The sequence below is a fragment of the Pantherophis guttatus genome, chromosome 2 (genome assembly GCF_059756535.1).
Source record: "Pantherophis guttatus breed Tessera chromosome 2, ASM5975653v1, whole genome shotgun sequence".
NCBI lineage: Eukaryota > Metazoa > Chordata > Lepidosauria > Squamata > Colubridae > Pantherophis > Pantherophis guttatus.
In genome coordinates this window covers 251,437,266-251,457,570 of record NC_142064.1, presented here as the reverse complement: position 1 = coordinate 251,457,570, position 20,305 = coordinate 251,437,266, and the positions used below count along the sequence as shown (strand labels likewise).

The following is a 20,305-nucleotide window of genomic DNA, read 5'->3' as shown; positions in this document are numbered from 1 at the left end:
GGCTATTTCAGCTGACTGCTAGCTGCAGTTTGGCAGTTCAAATCTCACCAGCTCAAGGTTGACTCAGCCTTCCATCCTTCTGAGGTGGGTAAAATGAGGCCCCAGACTGTTGGGGGCAATATGCTGACTCTGTAAACCGCTTAGAGAGGGCTGTAAAGCACTGTAAAGTGGTATATAAGTCTAAGTGCTATTGCTATGACCTTAACCGAGCAGGTTTGGTCATGAGTTACTGCCTCAATCTTCCCTGTTGAGCTGTTTGTGCTTTTTTGTGTATAGTACAAAATTTTGCTGGATTCTGTACAGGATTTGGGAGGGGAGCTTTTGTGTTGCTATCTCTGGCTCTTTCCCTTACCAATAAAATAATTCAGTCTTAATCATAAGCACACTCAAAAACATAACTCATGTTGCAAAATTTGGTTTCCACCCAATTTGTCGATCAAGTTATGCTGGCTTAGTTCATACACAATGCTAAACCAAAACCAGGTTACAGACTACAATTACTGAGTTCACGATTATGCTAAACCAAAACAAGCCAGGATCTATGAACACAGTCAAATAAATATGTGAAAATTGTATCAGATAATATTGCAGGAAGAAATGAAGTATATAAACGTTAATTTAATCCTTGGGGAAAGGTACATTCTTAGAGAAGGATTATTTTATTTCCTGATCTCTCCGAGAGGAGGAAAAATTCCATAATTATTTTCATTATATGAATTACTAAGAAGAAAATCAGTTGATTTCGCAGATGTGAGACACAATTTTGCAGTTTCTATCAAGAATCAAAATTTTTGCTTACCTTTATAGTCAATGTGATATCAGCATATGCACAGAAGCCTCCACCCTTATCACTTGAGCAGTGATGGAAGCCACCACCTGGAAAAAGAAGTAGAAAATCTGATGTTTCCCTGAAAATACAACCTACTCAGAAAGTAAGTCACAGCTTGATTTTTACACATGTGCCCAATATAAACCCTACCCCCAAAATAAGCCCTAATTAAGACCCTATTCACTCTAGGGTGCACAGGTAAAAATTAAGCTAGAGTAGGGGTGGGGTGGGGGGGTGAAGCTGCCCTATTACTTACCTACAGATAGTTGCAGCCAGGCCTCATACATCTCGGCCCATTTCTTTTGCTGTAGGTGGCAAGGCTTTCCTGAAGGCCTCTGTAGCCGATAAGAGAGCTCCGGATCAACCCTAGCTCTGTTATCAGCTGCAGAGGCCTTCAGAAAAGCTTTGCTGGCCTTGCCGGACGAAGAAGTTCCTGAAGGCCTCTGATAGTGAAAAAGAGGCCGGGGGCAATGCACGCAAGTGAAGTGAGTCAGTGGACATGCCCCCCCCCTAAAAAATAAGACCTGGTGCCTTTTTTGGTGGCAAAAAATATAAGACAGGGTCTTATTTTCAGGGAAAACATGATATATATCCAGTGGTGAGTTGCTACCGGTTCGCCCGAGTTTGGGCAAACCGGTAGCAGCGGTGGTGGGAGGCTCCACCCACCCACCCCGACGTCATCAAACGCGCTCTGCGTGTGTGCAGAAGTGGCACACGCGTGAGTGAAACAACCGCACGCGCAAACCGGTAGCAAACCGGAAACCCACCCCTGTATATATCTATATCTACACACACACAGACACATACAAACTCCAGATGGCTGTAAGCAGGTAAGAGGCAATGAGATTGTAGTCTAGAATTGGTTGTGATAAAGGAAGTAAATCTATTCATACTTACCAATATTAATTGCCCATCCTCGCTCAATAGCCAGTTTCCCTGCCTTAAGATAAAGAGGAGAAAAAATAAAGAATTAGCTTATGAAAAGTAGACCTCCAAAGGATTCTGCAAACGTTTAAGCACTGTTGTGAAATTAAACCCTTGCTATTTACTCAACCAAAATGCAAGGGATTTTGAACAAGTGAAATTTGTATTAACTTGCTTTCTTTGGAAGAAGTTGAGAGATTTTTAAGGGATTCAATGGGTGCCCTAAGCTTTTACAAGATTTAAGATGCCATTTCATTTAATAATGGCAAACACCCCCAAATATTAAAAAGGAGACAATATTTTTGGCCATCCCCACTGGACAAAGCTCTGATGGCCATAACAGGTATTCTTTTCACCCTTCTTTGATACCTTAATATTAAATCTAATCCTGTATGCTCATACCTTTGACTCAATTTTGACTCTTGGCAATGGCCTAGAAAGTCAAGATTCTGGAAGTGTTTTGCTTCCTCCTCCTCCCCCTCCCCCTCCCCCTCCTCCCTTGGATTGAAAGAGAAGGACTGGCCAGCCTCACCCTTAAAGGAGGACTAGAACTGATGGTCTCTGTCAGTTGCCACCTTACGCTTACTTGTGCCTTGCTATTATGCGATGATAGTCTGCCATGGACACTGGGGGGGATGGTTGGGAGGGGGAATACTTGGGGAAAAACAAAAGTAACTGCTGCATCTCCTCTAGATGCTTCTTAAAGGCTACCCAGCTAGGAAAAGAAGGCAGCTGCATATACCAAGCTACACTTAAACTGATCATTCTCAAAACATCTGAATGTGATTGGTGATGGGCATGGGCATGGGGAGGGGGCTCAGCAATGGGAAGCAGTTAAAGGAGGGAGAAGTTGAACTTAGGGAGTTTGGCACATGAGCCGCAGTTCTCGGTATGCACTACTGCAATATACTTGACTTCTAATAAAACTATACCTTTCTCAGCAAATGGAGCCTAGGATCATTACTATTTAGAGGCTTAAGTGGTGGCAGGTCTGACAGTCTCCCAGTTTCTAACATGATATCTTACCACTATACCAAAACCATATTTTTCTGAGTATAAGACGTATCTTTTTCCCCCCTAAAAGGGGGTGAAAATTTAGGTGCATGTTATACACCGAATGTAGACCCGCCCACCATTGGCCCCCACCCTTTGGCCTCTGCCTCGCAGCAGTTACCTCCTTGCGAGCAAACAGAAAGAAAAAACAGCTTCTTTCAGCTTCAGCACAGGCTAATTAGCACAAGTTGATTGGATCGGCCTCCCAACTCTCAGCTGCTTTGCTCTCAGCTGTTTTGCACAGGGCTCTGCTGCTTGCTGCAAGGAAGAAAATTGCTGGAGCAGATTTTTTTCCCCTTGTGCTAATCAAGCTATGCTGAAAACGAAAATGAAAGTAAAGCAGGCTGTTTGCTGCAACAAGGCAAAATTGCTCAGAGGCAGAGGGAGATTTCTTTTTCTTCTTTTCCTCACCAAAAAAGGTAGGTGCGTCTTATAGTCCGAAAAATACGGTATTTATTTATCAAATTTATATAGTCACCCATCTTACCAAAGGCAACTCTGGTAAAGATAAAACTACATATACAAAACAACAAGCATAAATAGATATCACTTTAAAAAGTAAATATTATATTTAAAAAACCAGATACAAACCCTAGGTGAAGAGAGGATAGGAAAAGCCAGTTCAGCAATGGAACTAAGTATGACTCCAGTTCCCTGGGAGCCCCAGACTTGATAACATAAACTGGTCTTGAGCACCTTCCCTGAATGTCAAAAGGGATAAACTAATTTTGGAGGGGAAGGCTGTGCCATAAGGCAGGTGTCACAGCAGAGAAGGCATGTCTACTGGGACTCGCCAAAGACAGGTCCTTGGTTGCTGGTACCTACAGTGTGCCTTTTCTACCTGAACAAATTAATCTGATTGGATATAGATTGGTTCTCTAATACAAGTGTAATCCAGGGGTGAAATGCTCCCAGTTTGGACCGGATCACCACGATGGTGGTGGGTGGTTCGGAGAACCGGTAGCAGAAATCCCTGCCCCCACCCCCCATGCCCAGCTGAGCCGCGCGATCATCAGAGGCTTTTTTTTAAAACTTTTAAAAACATTTTTTCTACAAATGCTTTTAAAAGAAAACAAAAGCCTCTGACGATCAGGCAACTCAGCTGGGATCGTCAGAGGCTTTTAAAAGCATTTTTTTTACAACCTCTTCGGCCGAAGAGGTTGTAGAAAAAATGGTTTTAAAAGTATATATATAAAAAAAAGTTAGCCACGCCCACCCAGTCACATTACCCCACCACCACCAAGCCACGCCCACAGAACAAATTTTACATTTCACCATTGGTGTAATCCTATGCTCATTTAGTCTACTTGTGAATTATGGCTATCTCCATGCTCTTATCTTGGAAGGGTTACCAAAATGATGTTTCTGTCTTATTTAGAACTACATAGCAATTTGGACTCTCACAATATCAACCCTGCAGAAACTATTAGAGAAATACTACCAGATAAATGTACATTGATAAATGTAACAGCGTGCTTCTAGCAGCTGCGATTTAAAAAAAAACAGATAAGGTAGTTGATCAAATTTGGAGAACCACTAAGAATCAAAATTTTTAAATGGCTGCACTTACATCATGAAGTGAATAAAAAATAATTCGTATCAAATCCAACTGTTGTTGGTTCAATGGGTCATGCAAACTCAGGAAAGCTGGATTAAGTTGAGAAAGTAATGATAAAGTTACTGATGGATCACTCTGCCATGTGAATGAAGTATCAGATGGGATGGGACAAGATCTGAGTTTTGTAAGAGTTTCTTTCATCAAGTCAATCACTTCCTTCTTATTGCTGAGACCAATGTGCAGATTTATTCAGCTCTAGAAACCAAGCAAGACATGCTTACCATTATTGTTCCTCCTGTTTGAGTTCTCAGAGGCCTGAGCACTTTCCTCTGAACAAGGAAATTTGGCATAAAAAGGACTGGAGGGATTTCTGTAATGGTAGCCACTACAAAGGACCACTAGAAGAAGAGAAGCAGGAAAAATATATATCCAAATCTGACTCAAGATTAATTTTTGTCAATGCATTTATGCATGTCTACCCAAGTCCCACTTATTCAAGTCAATGAGATTTATCCCCAATCAGCATTCGTAGGATGAGAGCCAGCATACATGATCCCTTTACAACATGGGCGTCAAACTCGATCGCGTCACATGACGTATCGCGATATTTTTTGCCTTTGTGGAGCCAGGATGGGTGTGTCCTGCATGTGACACATCCGGCCTGTGGTCCGCCAGTTTGACAGGCCTACTTTACAACATAATTTAAATGTACTGACTCCGAAGTAAGTCCAATCAAGTCAAACTGGACTAACTCAATAAGAATGGCTAGTAATTCAACTGTAACGTTATTACTATAGCTATATGCAAAGGAAAAGCATTTATTTATTTCAACAAAGTAGATCACCACAAAAACCATCTGTGACATTCTTACAGAGACGTAAAACGTTGATGAACAAACAAGAAGAGCAGATTAAAGCTGGATTCTAGAGCTGCCTGAGAAGATGACATATGTTCCTGATTTTTCTCAGCCATCCTTCCACTTATACGGTAATCCTCGACTGACGACCAGTCACTAAGTTATATCCTATCTGAAAACCCTCCCTTTTCTGCAAAATCACACCTTACAGTGGACAATGGGTTTATACTTATGACCACTGCATTTGCTTAATGAATGCCACACTTAACAATTGCTGCAAAAAACTAAAATCCCACAATCACGTGACCAAACCCTTTTATCACTCTAACAACCATAATGGAAGGCTCCGATACAGTCATAACTTGAGGACTACCTATAGTAAAAATCCTTGTCTGATCTGAGATAATTCTCCCTGTTTTCCTGCATCCCCCCCCCCTTGTTCCATTCAACTTAGAACAATGTTTGTTACACCTCTCTTTAACATCCAATGTCCTTATGCCCAACTACAATCAGATAATTCAAGCACTGAGTTTAACTGGTGAAGAAAAATATTAACAAGAACATTCTGCGAAGGCAAAAGTACTGAGCAACAATGAATAATGACAATGATTTCAACTGCTGGATGGAGCTAATGTAGCAAACAGCCCAACTAAAAAGACAAGGCAACCAATAACTAAGCTGCATTTTAAAAGCTGCATTTTAAAGCTGCATGGCAAAAGCACAATGTGATCTAGAATACCTCTTCAAAACTTTCCAATATATATGCTTCTGTAAGCAATACAAGAAAAGTTAACCAATATTCAAACATCTTGTATAACTTGTAACCAAAATTAATCTGCAAACTGGGCCATTCATCGCTGCCTGAAGTATGATTTGGAGCACTTCATAGGTTTCTTGCCAATTCTGCTCTGCAAAAATGTTCTGAAATTGCATGCTAATCTACAATTTATCTACAGTTTTAAGAGGGGTAGTACATGCATGTTACTTGCTGTGTTTCTATTTCTAGCCCCTAAGACAGGGGTCAGCAACCTGAGGCTCTGAAGCCGCATGTGTCTCTTTCACCCCTCTGCTGTGGCTCCCTGTCACTCAAAATATGCATCACAACCGCCAATGTGCGACATCTGCCAGCACGCGATTTATTGAGCTTTTCAACCCCTGGTAGGTCAACCATGGATAAATCCAAGAAAAGAAAAGTTTCAGAAGAAAACAGAATGTTTACTTCGACTACATATGCTAGTTTTGTGGCTGCTCAAGAAATAGTCAGGCAGAGGAAGGGTTTTGTGGCTCCCGGTGTTCTCTTTTCTGTAGGAAATGGGTCCAAATGGCTTTTTGAGTGTTTAAGGTTGCAGACCCATGACCTAAGAAGATCAGAGTCTCAGCGCTAGATGGAAATTATTTTTGTTGTAGTTATTTCTTTTAAGGTAATTTAAAATTGCCATGGTTTTTTATGCATGTAAGCATGTACATATGTGAGACTGTGTGTGTGTGTGTATGTGTGTGAGAGAGAGAGAGAGAGAGAGAGAGGGAGAGAGAGAGAGAGGGAAAGAGAAGGGGAATGGAGGGAGGGAGAGGGATGCAATATATGTCAGGGAGGAGAGATTTTTTAAAAATTTCATTGAAGAAGATGACACCATACCTTTAATCGATTCAAGTAATGTCTTGTGTGAACTACTAAAAGGTCCTCTTCGGTTGCCTCTCGAGCCTGTACAATCAAGTCATCTGTAATTAACTTTGCTTCTGAATTTAAAAAAAAAATGGGGAGGGTTAATAAACGATATACAAATAAGATTCACTTTTCAACACTTTAAAGCCAAGCCATACTAATTTTTTTTTTCATTTTAGGTAAGAAAACTTGTGCTGGATCAGATAAAAAACCTGTCTGACTTTGGACACTACTGTATTTTCAAATTTCCACGTGCTATTCAAAAAGCTGATTTTATCCTTTAAAGTTCATTACTCATCACTCTGCTAAACAAATAATTCCCTCAACACTGTCAAACTATTTACTAAGTAAGCACTACTATTAATCTTCTCATCGTTCCCACCACCCATCTCCTTCCACTTATGACTGTATGACTGTAGTTTTGTTGCTTGTATCTTTACAATTTATATTGATATTGTTTCCTGATTCCTTATTTGTTCCCTATGACTATCATTAAGTGTTGTACCTTATGATTCTTGATGAACGTATCTTTTATGTACACTGAGAGTATATACACCAAGACTAATTCTTTGTGTGTCCAATCACATTTGGCCAATAAAAAATTCTATTCTATTCTATTCTATTCTATTCTATTCTATTCTATTCTATTCTATTCTATTCTATTCTATTCTATTCTATTCTATTCTATTCTATTCTATTCTATTCTATTCTATTCTGATTCCCAGGTACTTTCAGGGCCATCTCTCCCACATGGAATGTGTGTGACATGTATTCTTCTCATGAAGGGGATGCCTCAGATCCTCCCCACTGGTTTTGGGGAGAGGGGGCCAAAGATAGGCATTCTCATTGATTGCCTCTGCCCTCTTGAACACTCTCCTTCCAGAGATCCCTATGGCTCCTACTTTCAATTATTCAGGAAGGCTGATTGTTAGGGTCTCACATAGCTTGCTTGCTATCCTTGAAGGATGGGGCTAATTTGGGTGTATTTAATTAGCTACTGTCTTTTAAATTCACGATGACTTTATGATGCTATCCTTTTATACTTTCATGGCTGTGAATGATGAAGAGTCATTTTGAAGTTGGCAGTACAAATCAATAGATCAATCTACAAATTAAGTGCTTGTGGGATGTGTTTTTCCCTACAGCCCTTTCCCACTGAGTCTACGGACGAGAAATGAGGTAATCTATTAGCATGGGTTAACATTCATGCCAGGGAAACTGAAGATCCTGCAAATACAATGACTCCAATGTCCTGCCAGCTCCTTTTTTGGCTATTCTAATATTGGAATTCTCCTGGCAGCACATTTTTCTGCAGCTTCCCAGAGAATGTTTATGAGGTTGGAGATCCTTCTCCAAGGGCAGCTCTGAGATTCTGCCAAGAGAAGAAGATCTCTAATGAATCCTGTCGTTCCTAAGTTATCATAATTTAAATGCATACCACAGATTTCCCCAGACAAATATCTCAACAAACGTTGAAACATTTTTATCCCAGACAATGATGCCTACTGACTAGGGAAGAAAAAAGCGGTAGTCTAACTTATTTGGGAGGTCATGGAACAACAGAAAGAAATTTAGAGAGTATGAGGTTCACTTTTAAGATTTACTGGAACAATTTTAGTCTCTGCCCTTCATATAATTTCTGTTCATTGCCATGCTTGGCAACTAAGTGGACTGGCAAGCTTATTTAGGGACCAGGTTTCCTTCTCTTATTTAAAGGCTGTGTTCATGTAAAACATAGTTGCTGTGTTCACATGATACACTAATCCCAAATAAATAAACCATATAATGATTTAATGTGAATGGGTTACTTAAAGCAACATCTGGATTCCCATAACACTCTACATCAGGGGTCTCCAACCTTAGCAACTTTTAAGCCTGGTGGATTTCAACTCCCAGAATTGGAGGCTTAAAGTTGCCAAGGTTGGAGACTCCTACTCTACATCACAATCTTCCAATTCCATTTAGTCTAGCCTAATGTATTGCGAGTACTTAGCCAGGTTCTTGGTGGTGAGTGAGTGTCAAGGTTCCAGGAGCCAGTCTTTTGATCAGTCCAGCATTTATAAACTGAACTGGCTGAAAAGCAACTGGCTGCACATCATGGTTATAATGAATATATCATTTCTTCACAGTACATCAGATGAATGCCACTCAAACACAGCCTCAGAAAGTTTCTATTGTTCCTCCTGCTCTACTTTCCCTCATGAATGCCGCAGAAGCGAACAGAAATATGTGCACAGCCTGCAAATATATATTCCCTACCCTTTTTTTTTTTTTGCAAAACATTCTCAGCTCATAATTATGTAACTATTGTACAACAGAAGCGGCCTAAAATTCTAAATAATAAATAAACGCAAACCTATCTATTTTTGGAGTATTTAAACAGGAAGGACATCTGTTGGAAACGTTGTAGGAGTTGGTTTCTATACCGGGGAGAGGATGAAATTCCCATGTGATTACAGGTAGTCCTTGATTTATGATCACAGTTGAGCCCAAAATTTCGGTTTCTAAGCAAGACAATTGAGTTTCGCCCCATTTTACAACCTTTCCTGCCATAGCTGTTAAGTGAATCACTGCAGTTATTAAAGTTAATAACCCGGTTGTTAAGTGAATCTGGCTTCCCCAGTGACTTCGCTTGTCAGAAGGACCCAAAAGGTGATCATATGACTCCTGGATACTGCAACTGTCCTAAATACATACCAGTTGACCAGATTTTGATCCTGTGACCATGGGAATGCTGCAATGGTCTTCAGTGTGAAAAAGAGTAATAAATTACCTTTTTCAGTGCCGTTGTAACTTTGAACTGCCACTAAATGAATGGCTGTAAGTCAAGGACTGTCTGTATATTAAACAATCTAGGTACAATTTTCTCATTTGAAAATATCTGATATAAAAATTATTACTTTTCTGTTTGCTTTTTTGCAAGCTGACTTCTCTAAAAGAGCACTAGTTTAATTTCCAACAACGTTTATATTGCTATTTTGTTTTTATTACCTTTCAAGAAATTTATTACTTTCCCCCATTTTCCAGCATCAAATGGATGCAGTTTCTCCAGGCCCAGAAATGAAATGTTGTAATCTGGTGAATATACAATAGGCCAGCAAGTGGACGGAGTATCTTGATATAGTTCTGTCCTATGAGGCCTTGAAGAAAATAAATATGACATTAGACATTCAAAATACTGGTAGGTGAGAATAAACCACATTTTATACATATACTTCTGAATTACATAACCATTTCGCTACATTTATTAAGAATGTCATTTATAAGCATCACATTAATTTCCTTTAGAAATCAGCAGTGTTATTTCAAACTGCAGGAAAGAAATAATGAGCCAAAATAATTAAATGCATTAAATTAATTTTATTACAGTTAGGAGCCAAAAGGATATTTTAAGAAAATCTGATTTTAAAAATCTAAAATATACAGAATTGTTTTACATTTCTAAAACTATTAAACTATCAAGTATTAAAACCAAAACAATAAATTACTTAATTCAATACTATCTAAAATTTAGACTTAGACTTATATAAGGTTTCACTTAAGTGACAGCTCTGAAATGACAGACATGAATATAAGTAGTTCTCGACTTATGATCATTTGTTTACTGACCATTTGAAGTTACAACAGCACCGAATGCCTTATGATGTGTCCTTGCAATTGTCACAACATACCCACAGCCATGTGATCAAAATTGCTCTTGGCAATTGGGATATATTTATGACAGTTGCGGCATCCCAGTTGCCATTTAGCAACTTTTCCAGGTGGCTTCCAAAAAGCAAAGTCAATTGGGGAATTCAAATTCATTTAACAACTGCGTGATTCACTTAGCAACTGTGGCAAAAAAAAAAGTCATACAATTGGGCATGGTTTATTTAACAACTCTCTTGCTTAGCAATGGAAATTTTGGGCTCAATTGTGGTTGTAAGACAAGGATATATAATTTCTTATATATTAATATAAGAAAATTGTTTCTATCAAATAGTATCTTTTATTTCAATTGCTATGGAGTAAACATTTTAACATACACTGCTCAAAAAAATAAAGGGAACACAAGCAGAAGACATCCGAGATCTGAATGAATGAAATAGCCTTATTAAATACTTTCTTCATTACATACAGTAGTTTTGTGTTCCCTTTAGTTGTTTGAGCAGTGTATAAACTACTGTATGTAAAGAACAAAGTATTTAATAAGGCTATTTCATTCATTCAGATCTCGGATGTCTTCTGCTTGTGTTTTTTTTTTTTTTTTTTTTTTTAATTTGATTTATATGTGTTCCCTTTATTTTTTTGAGCAGTATACAATGAACAGTTGCAGGAACTGGGGATGTCTAGTTTAACAAAGAGAAAGGCTATGGGTGACATGATAGCGGTATTCCAATACCTAAGGGGCTGTCACAGAGAAGAGAGGGTCAACTTATTCTCCATGCCCTCGTCACTTCCCGCCTGGACTATTGTAATGCTCTCTACATGGGGCTCCCCTTGAGGAGCACCCGGAGGCTCCAACTAGTCCAGAATGTGGCCACGCGGGTGGTTATGGGAGTGTCATGGCGCTCCCATGTAACACCTCTCCTGCACGAGCTGCACTGGCTCCTGGTAGTCCTCCAGGTGCGAGTCTAGGTATTGGTTACCACCTTCAGAGTGCTCCATGTCTTAGGACCTGGGTATTTACAAGACTGCCTGCTGCTACCAATAGCCTCCCACCGGCCAATTCACTCCCACAGAGAGGGGCTCCTCCGGGTGCCGTCGGCCAAGCAATGTCGGCTGACGACCCCCAGGGGGAGAGCCTTCTTTGTGGGGGTTCCTGCCCTCTGGAACGAATTGCCCCCCGAGATGTGGAGGATTCCCGACTTACGCACCTTCCGCCGGGCCCTCAAGACGCTTTTATTTCAACAAGCCGGGCTGGCCTAATTTTAATTTTTTAATCGTTAATTCTTAATTTTAAATGTCTAAATTGGGTAGCTTTATTTTAATTAGATATGGGCCAAACTATTTAATATTTTTAAATTGTTTTTAAATTTTATATTTGTGCGTTTTATGCTGGCTGTACACCACCCTGAGTCCCTTTGGGAGAAGGGCGGTATATAAATTAAATTAAGAAATAAATAAATAATAAACAAAGCACTTGAGGGCAGGACAAGAAGTAATGGATGGAATCTCATCAAGGAAATACAGAATACAATATTCTGTATTGCGCTCATCTTAACAGTTCACTTTCCCATTTTCTCTGTACCATGGGCCTCAGTGTGTGCACACACAGGCAGGCACCCACACAGGTGCACACCTACCTAACCCACGAAAGTTGTGAGAGGATAAGTCTCTATCGCCATTTTTATAAACGTTCTTTGAGCCAAGACATCCCAACACAACTACCTCCAAGGCGTCTGTATTCTCAAGACTAGCATGTTGTTATGTATAAAACGCAGCCCGGGTGGTAAATGAGTTTCGATCAAAACCCAGGACTCGTGTAAGATGCAGCCCGACCCCCAGGGGCAACATGTCGCCCCGAACCCAGCCATTGTGAGAACACACAAATCCGTCCCAGCAACCGCTCCGAGGAACGACGCGGCGGGGACGCGGGACTCCGCAACTCTTGCCTCCCGCAACATCGCAGCCTAATATGCGCCCCAGCTTTGGCGTTGCCCACCCCGTCTGGTACCCGCAACCCGGTCGGTGCAGCTCTGCAGCAGCCGCAGCTTCCCCCACCACCACCACCCCGGGAGAAACAGCTCCTCCCCAGGGGCCTCTCCCTCGCCCGGGGAAGTCCTGCGCCCACCCCGTCTCTTGCAACTCACATGCTGCCTTAAGCGAAGCTCGGTCCGAGCCCCCGACGTGTCGAAGTCCTGCCCGGGCAATACTGAGCATGCCCGGATGCTCTTGAGCACGCTCAGACTCTTCCAATGAGGCCACTTGCCCTTATCTGAGTCTTGCTTGCTTGCTCTGCCCTCGGCGTTCTTAAAAACAACAGGCGGGATATGACGTTCCGTTGTGGCGTAGTGGGGCAGGTTGTGTGAACCCGGAGTTATTGTTCAACTGAATCAGCCACGTTCGACTTAAGTTGGATAACTGAACCGTGAAAGTTGGCTTATTCACGTAGTAACACTCTTGATTATGCGCCATCGAATCGTTTTTCCACTTCTGGCGATTGCACAGATTTTCTGCGAATTACTCTCTCTAGCTCAAAACAAATAATCAAAAGTTTTCAGATATCCTCCAGGGCAACTTCCCATTAGCCACAGACTGTTTTGCCCTTTCCTCTCATTTTAGTACATCCCTGAATTACAAGATTTATTTTTTTTTGGTCTGCACTACTATTAATCTTCTCATCGTTCCCACCACCCATCTCCTTCCACTTATGACTATGATTGTAATTTTGTTACTTGTATCCTTACGATTTATATTGATATGGTTTCCTGATTGCTTATTTGTCCCCTACGACTATAATTAAGTGTTGTACCTTATGATTCTTGATGAATGTATCTTTTCTTTTATGTACACCGAGAGCGTATGCACCAAGACAAATTCCTTTGTGTCCAATCACACTTGGCCAATAAAGAATTCTATTCTATTCTATTCTATTCTATTCTATTCTATTCTATTCTATTCTATTCTATTCTATTCTATACTATACTATACTATACTATACAATACTATACTATACTATACTATACTATACTATACTTAATGATAATCATAGGGTCCAAATAAGCAATCAGGAAACAATCAATATCAATATCAATAATAAATGAATTTAAAAAATAAATATTTCCATGAAGTTCTAAAAAGCATCATCTCCTTTCTCCACTGGCCTTCATTCTTCCTTAACACTCTCCAGATATTTTTTTCTTTTCTTAAAATCCCTCCAAACGTGGAAACAAAAATAACAGCCTTTCACTTTGCACCGCGATTTTAAAAGCTCTCGGCAACCCTTGCTGTTATATCTAAATACAGATCCGCGCAGGAACATTCCTAGATTTTTCGAAAGCCAAAAGTTCGATAACAATTCGAAATCACAATCATCTTCCTGTCCACGCTGGAGAAAGCCCAGGTAATGTAGGAAAATGGGAGCAAGCGGGAGATAAACTCTGCAGGCAGCCCCACCGCATGAATTCACCTCGCAGGTCTGACCATTTACCCCACGCGCGGACGGAGCTGCTTCGGAAACACCGGCCGAGACGCTTTCCTGTTCCTGTTTGCAGAAGCAGCGCCCTCCACCTCCCCGCTTTGTCTATTGGCTCACGGCGTGACTGTTTCCACCCTTCGCTAACAAGAACCCCTTCAATGGTCGGTGGTTCTGACGTTGCAAGCGGGGTTTGGCTCTTCCGAGTGTCTAAAAGAGATCCTTCCAAGTCCGGAGGGAAGCTCCGCCCACGACGTTACTCCTGACTAACAACTGTTCGTGTGAACGCTCCCTTAGGCAAAAGGTTCCATCTTGGCTTTCTTTCTGGATCCTGCACTTCTATGCCACCTTTGTTTATTATCTACCCAAAGGTAGCTTCTAGATCACTTGGGCACTGTGGAGTTTGCATTAATCAGGCTCAAGCAGAAATGCCACATACCCCTCGCCAACGGTTGCAGCCTCGGGCTCCAATTTGGTCAGAGACAGAAACTCGAGATTTCCTGGCCCTCTGGGGTGAATTGCTGATTTTGAGGTGGATTGAAAACCGCCCGCCAAACAGTGACATCTACGAGGATCTCTCAGCCCAGATGATAGCCAGGGGTCACGAGCGCAATGCTTCGCAGTGTAGGAACCGAGCTCGGGATCTGAAACGAAGTTATCGGAGAGCCAAAGATGCCCAGATCTGTGCTGGAGCTGAGACCGTGTCTTGCCGTTACTTCCGAGAATTGGATCAAATGTTTGGAGGTGAAATGGATAGGACCACCAACCGGAGCTTGGCCAGCATGGATGGATCCATGCAGGTGGTGGTAAAAAGCGAGGATGCAAAAGATATGGAGGCCCAGGCCTCTGAGGAAGAGAGTAACCAAATGACGCCCCCAAACACCCTGTCAAGTATGGATGCAGACACAGACACGGAAACCGAACCGAACGTGGGGATCACACGAGGGTTAGTGACAGTGGTAGATCCCAACGTGATTGAAACCACAATAGTTCAGGAAGGTCCTGAAGAGAAGGCAGTGCCCTTTTGTGGGCAACCCGTTCCAGGCTGCAGTGAAGATGGGCACCACACTGCTACTGGTGAGCAAGAGTCATTTTTCTTCAATGGCATTTTGTTTTTCAATTGGTGCTCTTTGCTCTTCAGCCATCTCATAAGCTTGGGTTTAAGTTAGTTATGAGAATCTCTAAGAACTTGCCTGAGATACCACAAAGATAGAGATTGGCTCTTGGTTTGTTAAAAAAAAAAAAAATGAGAGAAATGACCTGAATTTTAGAAGCTCAAATTAGATACAGGTGGGGAGACAAGTGCGGTCTGAGATTTAAGTTCAAAGAAGGAGCCAGGCTAAACGTAAATGTTGTACATTCCCATCTCAGCTTGCCAAGATAGTCAAATGGACCTGATGTGCTTTTAAAAAAAGGGGGAGGGGGAAGGAGGACAAGAGCCATTTGACCAAGATCAAAAAAAGGTAAACAGTAGTTGGTAAGGAGGTAAGTTAGATTTTCATTCTAGCAACCAATCAGCTGCTTTTGTTCCACTTTGTCAAAATGATTGTGTGATAGCTACATTGAGAGCCAGTTTGATGTAGTGGTTAAAGTGCTGGCCTAAAACCAGAAGACTGTGAGTTCTAGTCCTGCTTCAGGCATGAAAGCTGGCTGGGTGATTTTGGGCTAGTCATTCTCTTTCAGCCCAACCCATCTCATATAGTTGTGATGGGGAAAAGAGAAGGCGGAAGAAGGTTTCCAACTTACTCAAACTATATCAGATGGTAGACTGCCATCGGTCCCTGTTCCTGGAAAATAAGAGAATCCAGCAATCTCAGGCTACCTCACCTTTGCTGCCCTGTTGCCGGGCCACCTACCATATTTTTCAGAGTATAAGATGCACAGGAGTATAAGATGCACCTTAGTTTTTGGGGAGGAAAATAAGAAAAAAGCTGATTGGCGTGTGGATCGGCCTCCCGGAATACCCCCAATCAGCTGTTCTCAGAGGTGAATTTTAGCAACAGGTTCCTTGGTTGTGAGCCTTGCTTTTTTTTGCTTTTTTTTTTTCTGTCTCTGAAACTTCTGAAACTCTGTTTCAGAAAAAACTTTTTTTCCTGCCTCTGAAAGCCTCTGAAACAGAGCTTCAGAAAAAAAGCCTCTGAAACTCTGTTTGGAGGCTTTTTTTCTGAAGCTCTGTTTGGGGGCTTTTTTTTCTGAAGCTTTGTTTCTGATGCTTTTTTCAGCCTCTGAAAACTCCGGGGTTTTTTGTTTTTTTTTAATTTGATTTATATGCCGCCCTTCTCCGAAGACTCAGGGCGGCTTACAATGTGCTCAGCAATAGCCTTCATCCTTTTGTATATTTATACAAAGTCAGCTTATTGCCCCCACAACTGGGTCCTCAATTTACCTACCTTAGAAAGGATGGAAGGCTGAGTCAACCTTGAGCCTTGGCGAGATTCGAACCCTGCAGTAATTGCAGGCAGCTGGTCTTAATAACCAGCTTAATAACAGGGTGCCTTAAACCTCTGTACTACCAAGGCTCTTTGAGAAGCTAGGCGGGGCTACATTCGGAGTATAAGACGCACCCAGATTTTCACCCTCTCTTTGGGAGGAAAAAAGTCCGTCTTATACTCCGAAAATTACGGTAACTGGATGGATTCATTGAGCAGTAGATAATATTGTCCGGATACCTAACCCATTTCCCCCTAACAGGTAGAGGCAGGCGAGAGAAGTCCTTTGGTCATCCCCTGACAACAGCAGAAAGGATGGCATCTATGCGGGAGAGGAAGAGGCGGTCACACGAGGAGATGATGCATGAGATCATGACCGACTATAGGAGGACCTGGGAGACCATGGAGGCTCTTCACGAGAGAAGTGAAATCAACGCTGGGGACTTCCGTGAAGCCATGCTGAGGGAAATGCTTCTGGACAGAGAGGCCCGGACACGGGAGGCCCAATTAAACCGTGAATCCCGGGCAAGGGAGGCCCAGCTGGATAGAGAAGCCAGGATTAGGGACAACCAACTGGAGAGAGAGATTAGGATTAAGGAGCTTGGTATGATTGAAGCCGAGCTTCAGCGCACCAGGGAGATCCTCCATCCAATGGTTGATGCCGTGGCATCTGTGGCAGAGGCCTTGCGTATGGCTAGCAGGATATTGCCACCGTCTCAGCCTGCACAGAAAGTGAGGGCTGGAGTCTTCTTGGAATCAAAGGAAAGCAAATAATTTCTGTCTCTCTTTCAAGTATAAAACTTTTATCTTGAATGGAAAAGATGTGTTGTCAGGAAGTGAAGGGAGGAAAAAAGTGCTAAATTCAGGGATTTTTAATAGTAATTTTATCTTGCCCAGTAAGAGGTTGAGCCAGGCTTATCTACTCGCTTAATTAACTCATCCTGTGGAAAAGAGAGATAATGTACATTCTGGATGGTTTGGTTTGGAAAAAGAAAAGAAACTTTAGAAAAGACATTACAGTAGCTTATTGATAGGAGCCCTCCTTTCCCTTACAACCAAATCCAGCTGACTGCTTATTTGGGGTTCTTTCTGGAAAGACTTTATCCGAACGGAGGTATTGGAGAACAAAATGCTTGCATATTTTCACAATGGAGTATTGTTTGAACTGTCAACTTACAACAGTTTGTTTAGTGACCGTTTGAAGTTACAACAACACTGAAAAAAGTGACTCATGACTATTTTTCACATTTACGACCGTTGCATTGTCAGGGTCACGTGATCAAAATGTAGACGCTTGGCAACTGACTCACAATTATGATGGTTGCAGTATCCCAGGGTCATGTGATCGCCTTTTGACAAGCAAAGTCAATGGGGAAGCAAGATTCACTTAACAACCATGTTATTAATATAACTGCAGTGATTCACGTAACTGTTCCAAGGAAGGTCGTAAAATGGGGCAGAGTTCACTTAATAGTTGTCTTGCTTAGCAACAGAAAAGTTGGGCTCAGTTGTGGTCATAAGTCAAGGACTCCCTATAGTTTACTGTATGTGTTTGTATATGCTAGGTATGTATCATTCATAACTCTTCCTTCTCAAATTCTCATGACCTGGCTTCATTTTTCTGCCAGTTAGTGGAGACAATCAATAGAGAAGAGATGCTGCCTTCACATGTACTGATAACCTCCCCTTGAAGCAACTAAGTGGTGCTTTGCAAACGAAGTGCTGGACTGGACGGAACTGACTTAGCTTCTCCTTCCAGATCTCTCATATATGTAACCAATGAATGTGGCTCTCTTAAAGTCCTTGTGGGGTGAGTTCATAGCAAATCCAAAGCCAGGTTAAAAAACCCCACAATTGCTGTGTTCACATAACTTGCTATGAATGAACGATATGATGTTTTAATGTGATGGCCCATTTCACAGAATATGGTTCCCTTCCTTCCTCTGTGGTTGTTCTTGATGTTGATAGGAAGCAAGAGGTCTGGCCCTCGTCCTCTGTTTTGCAGGGTCCTGTAGGGCTCAGTAGTTTTCTCCACTTCTGTTTAACATCTACGTGAAGCCACTGGGTGAGATCATCTGCCACCATGGACTGAGATATCACCCATCTGTATATAACAGTTGGAAGGGACTTTGGAGGTCTTCTAGTCCAACCCTCTGCTCAGGCAGGAAACTTTATGCCATTTCAGACAAATAGTTGTCCGAACTTGTCTTAAAAACTTCCAGTGTTGGGGCATTCACAACTTCTGAAGGCAAGTTGTTCCACTGGTTAATTGTTCTATCAGAAAATTTCTCCTTAGTTCTAGGTTGCTTCTTTTTTTGATTAGTTTCCACCCATTGCTTCTTGTCCTACCCTCAGGTGCTTTGGAGAATACTTGAGTCCCTCTTCTTTGTGGCAGCCCCTGAGATATTGAAACACTGCTATCATGTCTCCCTTAGTCCTTCTTTTCATTAAACTAGACATACCCAATTCCAGCAACCGTTCTTTATATGTTTATAGCTCTCAGCCCCTAATCATCTTTGTTGCTCTTCTCTGCACTCTTTCTAGAGTCTCCACATCTTTCACATCGTGGCGACCAAAACTGGATGCAGTATTCCAAGTGTGGCCTTACCAAGGCATTATAAAGTGGTATTAACACTTCACGTGATCTTGATTCTATTTATGCAGCCTAGAACTGTGTTGGCAACTGCAGCACACTGTTGGCTCATATTTAAATGATTGTCCAGTAGGACTCCAAAATCTCTCACAGTTAACTATTCTATTGAGCCAGGTACCTATACCATACCTGTTCATTTGGTTTTTCTTGCCTAAATGTAGAACCTTACTTTTTTTCACCATTGAATTTCATTGTGTTGGATAGCACCCAAAGTTCAAGTCTATATCAAGTATCTTAAGCCCATGGTGAATTTAAGCAATCATGATCTCCTTGTAGAGCTTGGAGACTGTTAAGGGCTGGATGGGGAGCAACAGACTGAACCTGAACTCTGGCAAGATGGAATGGCTCTGGGTTTGAGGTTGTTTGGTTCATGGAGAATTGCCACCTTAGGTCTTGGATGAGGTACCACTACCCCAGACAGATCTAGTGTGTAATCTGGAGGTTCTCCTAAACTCATGACCCTTGCTCAAGGAGCAGATGGCAGTTGTGGCCATGAGGCCCTTTGTGCAATTGTGGGCTATGTGCCATTTATGCCCTTTCCTGGACCAACAGTCCCTGCTCATAGTCACCATGCCCTACTTACCTTCTATCTTGACTGTTGCGATGTTCTCTACATAGACTGGCCTTGAAAAGTATCTGGAAGCTTCAATTGGTTCAAAATGCAGTGGCCCACATGGTTTTGTATGGGCCTAGATGTACATATGCGTCATCTCTCCTGCAAGGACTGCATTGGCTGCCAATTTGCTTCAAGGTCCAATTCAAGCTGATGGTTGTCATCTTTAAAGCCCTACATGCCTTGGGATCAGGTTATTTAACCTACCCAACCCACCAAAGCTGGGGCCAAGGGAATGCTATGGGTCCCTCTCTCCTAAGGAGATCCATCTAGTGGTACCAAAAGGAAAAGCGATCTCTACGGGGGCTCCTTCCCTGTGGAACATCATCCCACAGATGATATGATCAGCCTCCACTTTTAACACTCTGTCTCAAGGCCCTGAAATCCTGGTTTGCCAGGATTGGGGCTTGGATACCCCAGAGTACAATGGAAACCCATCCAATGGCTCATTTGATTGTTGTTGCTCGGGTATGTGCAGTTATTGCTTTTTATTGTTTCTGTATTGAGCTTTTATTCTTGTAAGCTGCCCAGAATCACTGAGAATGAGTTGGGTAGCCATATAAATTTTCTTAAATAAATATGCTAAGGCAACAGCTGGGTTTCCACACCA

At 41.8% G+C, this 20,305-nt stretch overlaps 2 protein-coding genes across 4 annotated transcripts in view; one reads left to right on the top strand and one right to left on the bottom strand.

Annotated features, from left to right (window-relative positions):
• HDAC11 (histone deacetylase 11) overlaps nucleotides 1–14,113 on the bottom strand; it is a 24,550-nt gene extending 10,437 nt beyond the window's left edge. For 2 of the 3 annotated variants that reach the window (XM_034431818.3, XM_087883860.1), the window contains exons 1-6: nucleotides 12,676–14,113; nucleotides 9,875–10,023; nucleotides 6,857–6,957; nucleotides 4,646–4,762; nucleotides 1,727–1,769; nucleotides 800–876 (exon numbers count right to left, since the gene is read on the bottom strand). In XM_034431818.3, the coding sequence (XP_034287709.1) occupies nucleotides 800–876; nucleotides 1,727–1,769; nucleotides 4,646–4,762; nucleotides 6,857–6,957; nucleotides 9,875–10,023; nucleotides 12,676–12,677 (489 nt within the window). In that variant the 5' untranslated portion in view covers nucleotides 12,678–14,113. The remainder of the gene's footprint in view (nucleotides 1–799; nucleotides 877–1,726; nucleotides 1,770–4,645; nucleotides 4,763–6,856; nucleotides 6,958–9,874; nucleotides 10,024–12,675) is intronic. The other variant, XM_034431817.3, reaches the window with a different exon arrangement.
• LOC117674023 (uncharacterized) lies at nucleotides 13,832–20,305 on the top strand. Its single transcript, XM_034431806.3, has 2 exons — nucleotides 13,832–15,077; nucleotides 16,692–20,305. Exons 1-2 carry the CDS (start codon nucleotides 14,342–14,344, stop codon nucleotides 17,201–17,203), a joined length of 1,248 nt encoding a protein of 415 aa, XP_034287697.2. The 5' UTR covers nucleotides 13,832–14,341; the 3' UTR covers nucleotides 17,204–20,305.

Coding starts and splice junctions, on each gene's coding strand:
- LOC117674023 (XM_034431806.3), top strand. CDS start 14,342: ATGCCACCTTTGTTTATTATCTACCCAAAGGTAGCTTCTAGATCACTT. Junction 15,078..16,691: donor TGGGCACCACACTGCTACTG/GTGAGCAAGAGT, acceptor TCCCCCTAACAG/GTAGAGGCAGGCGAGAGAAG.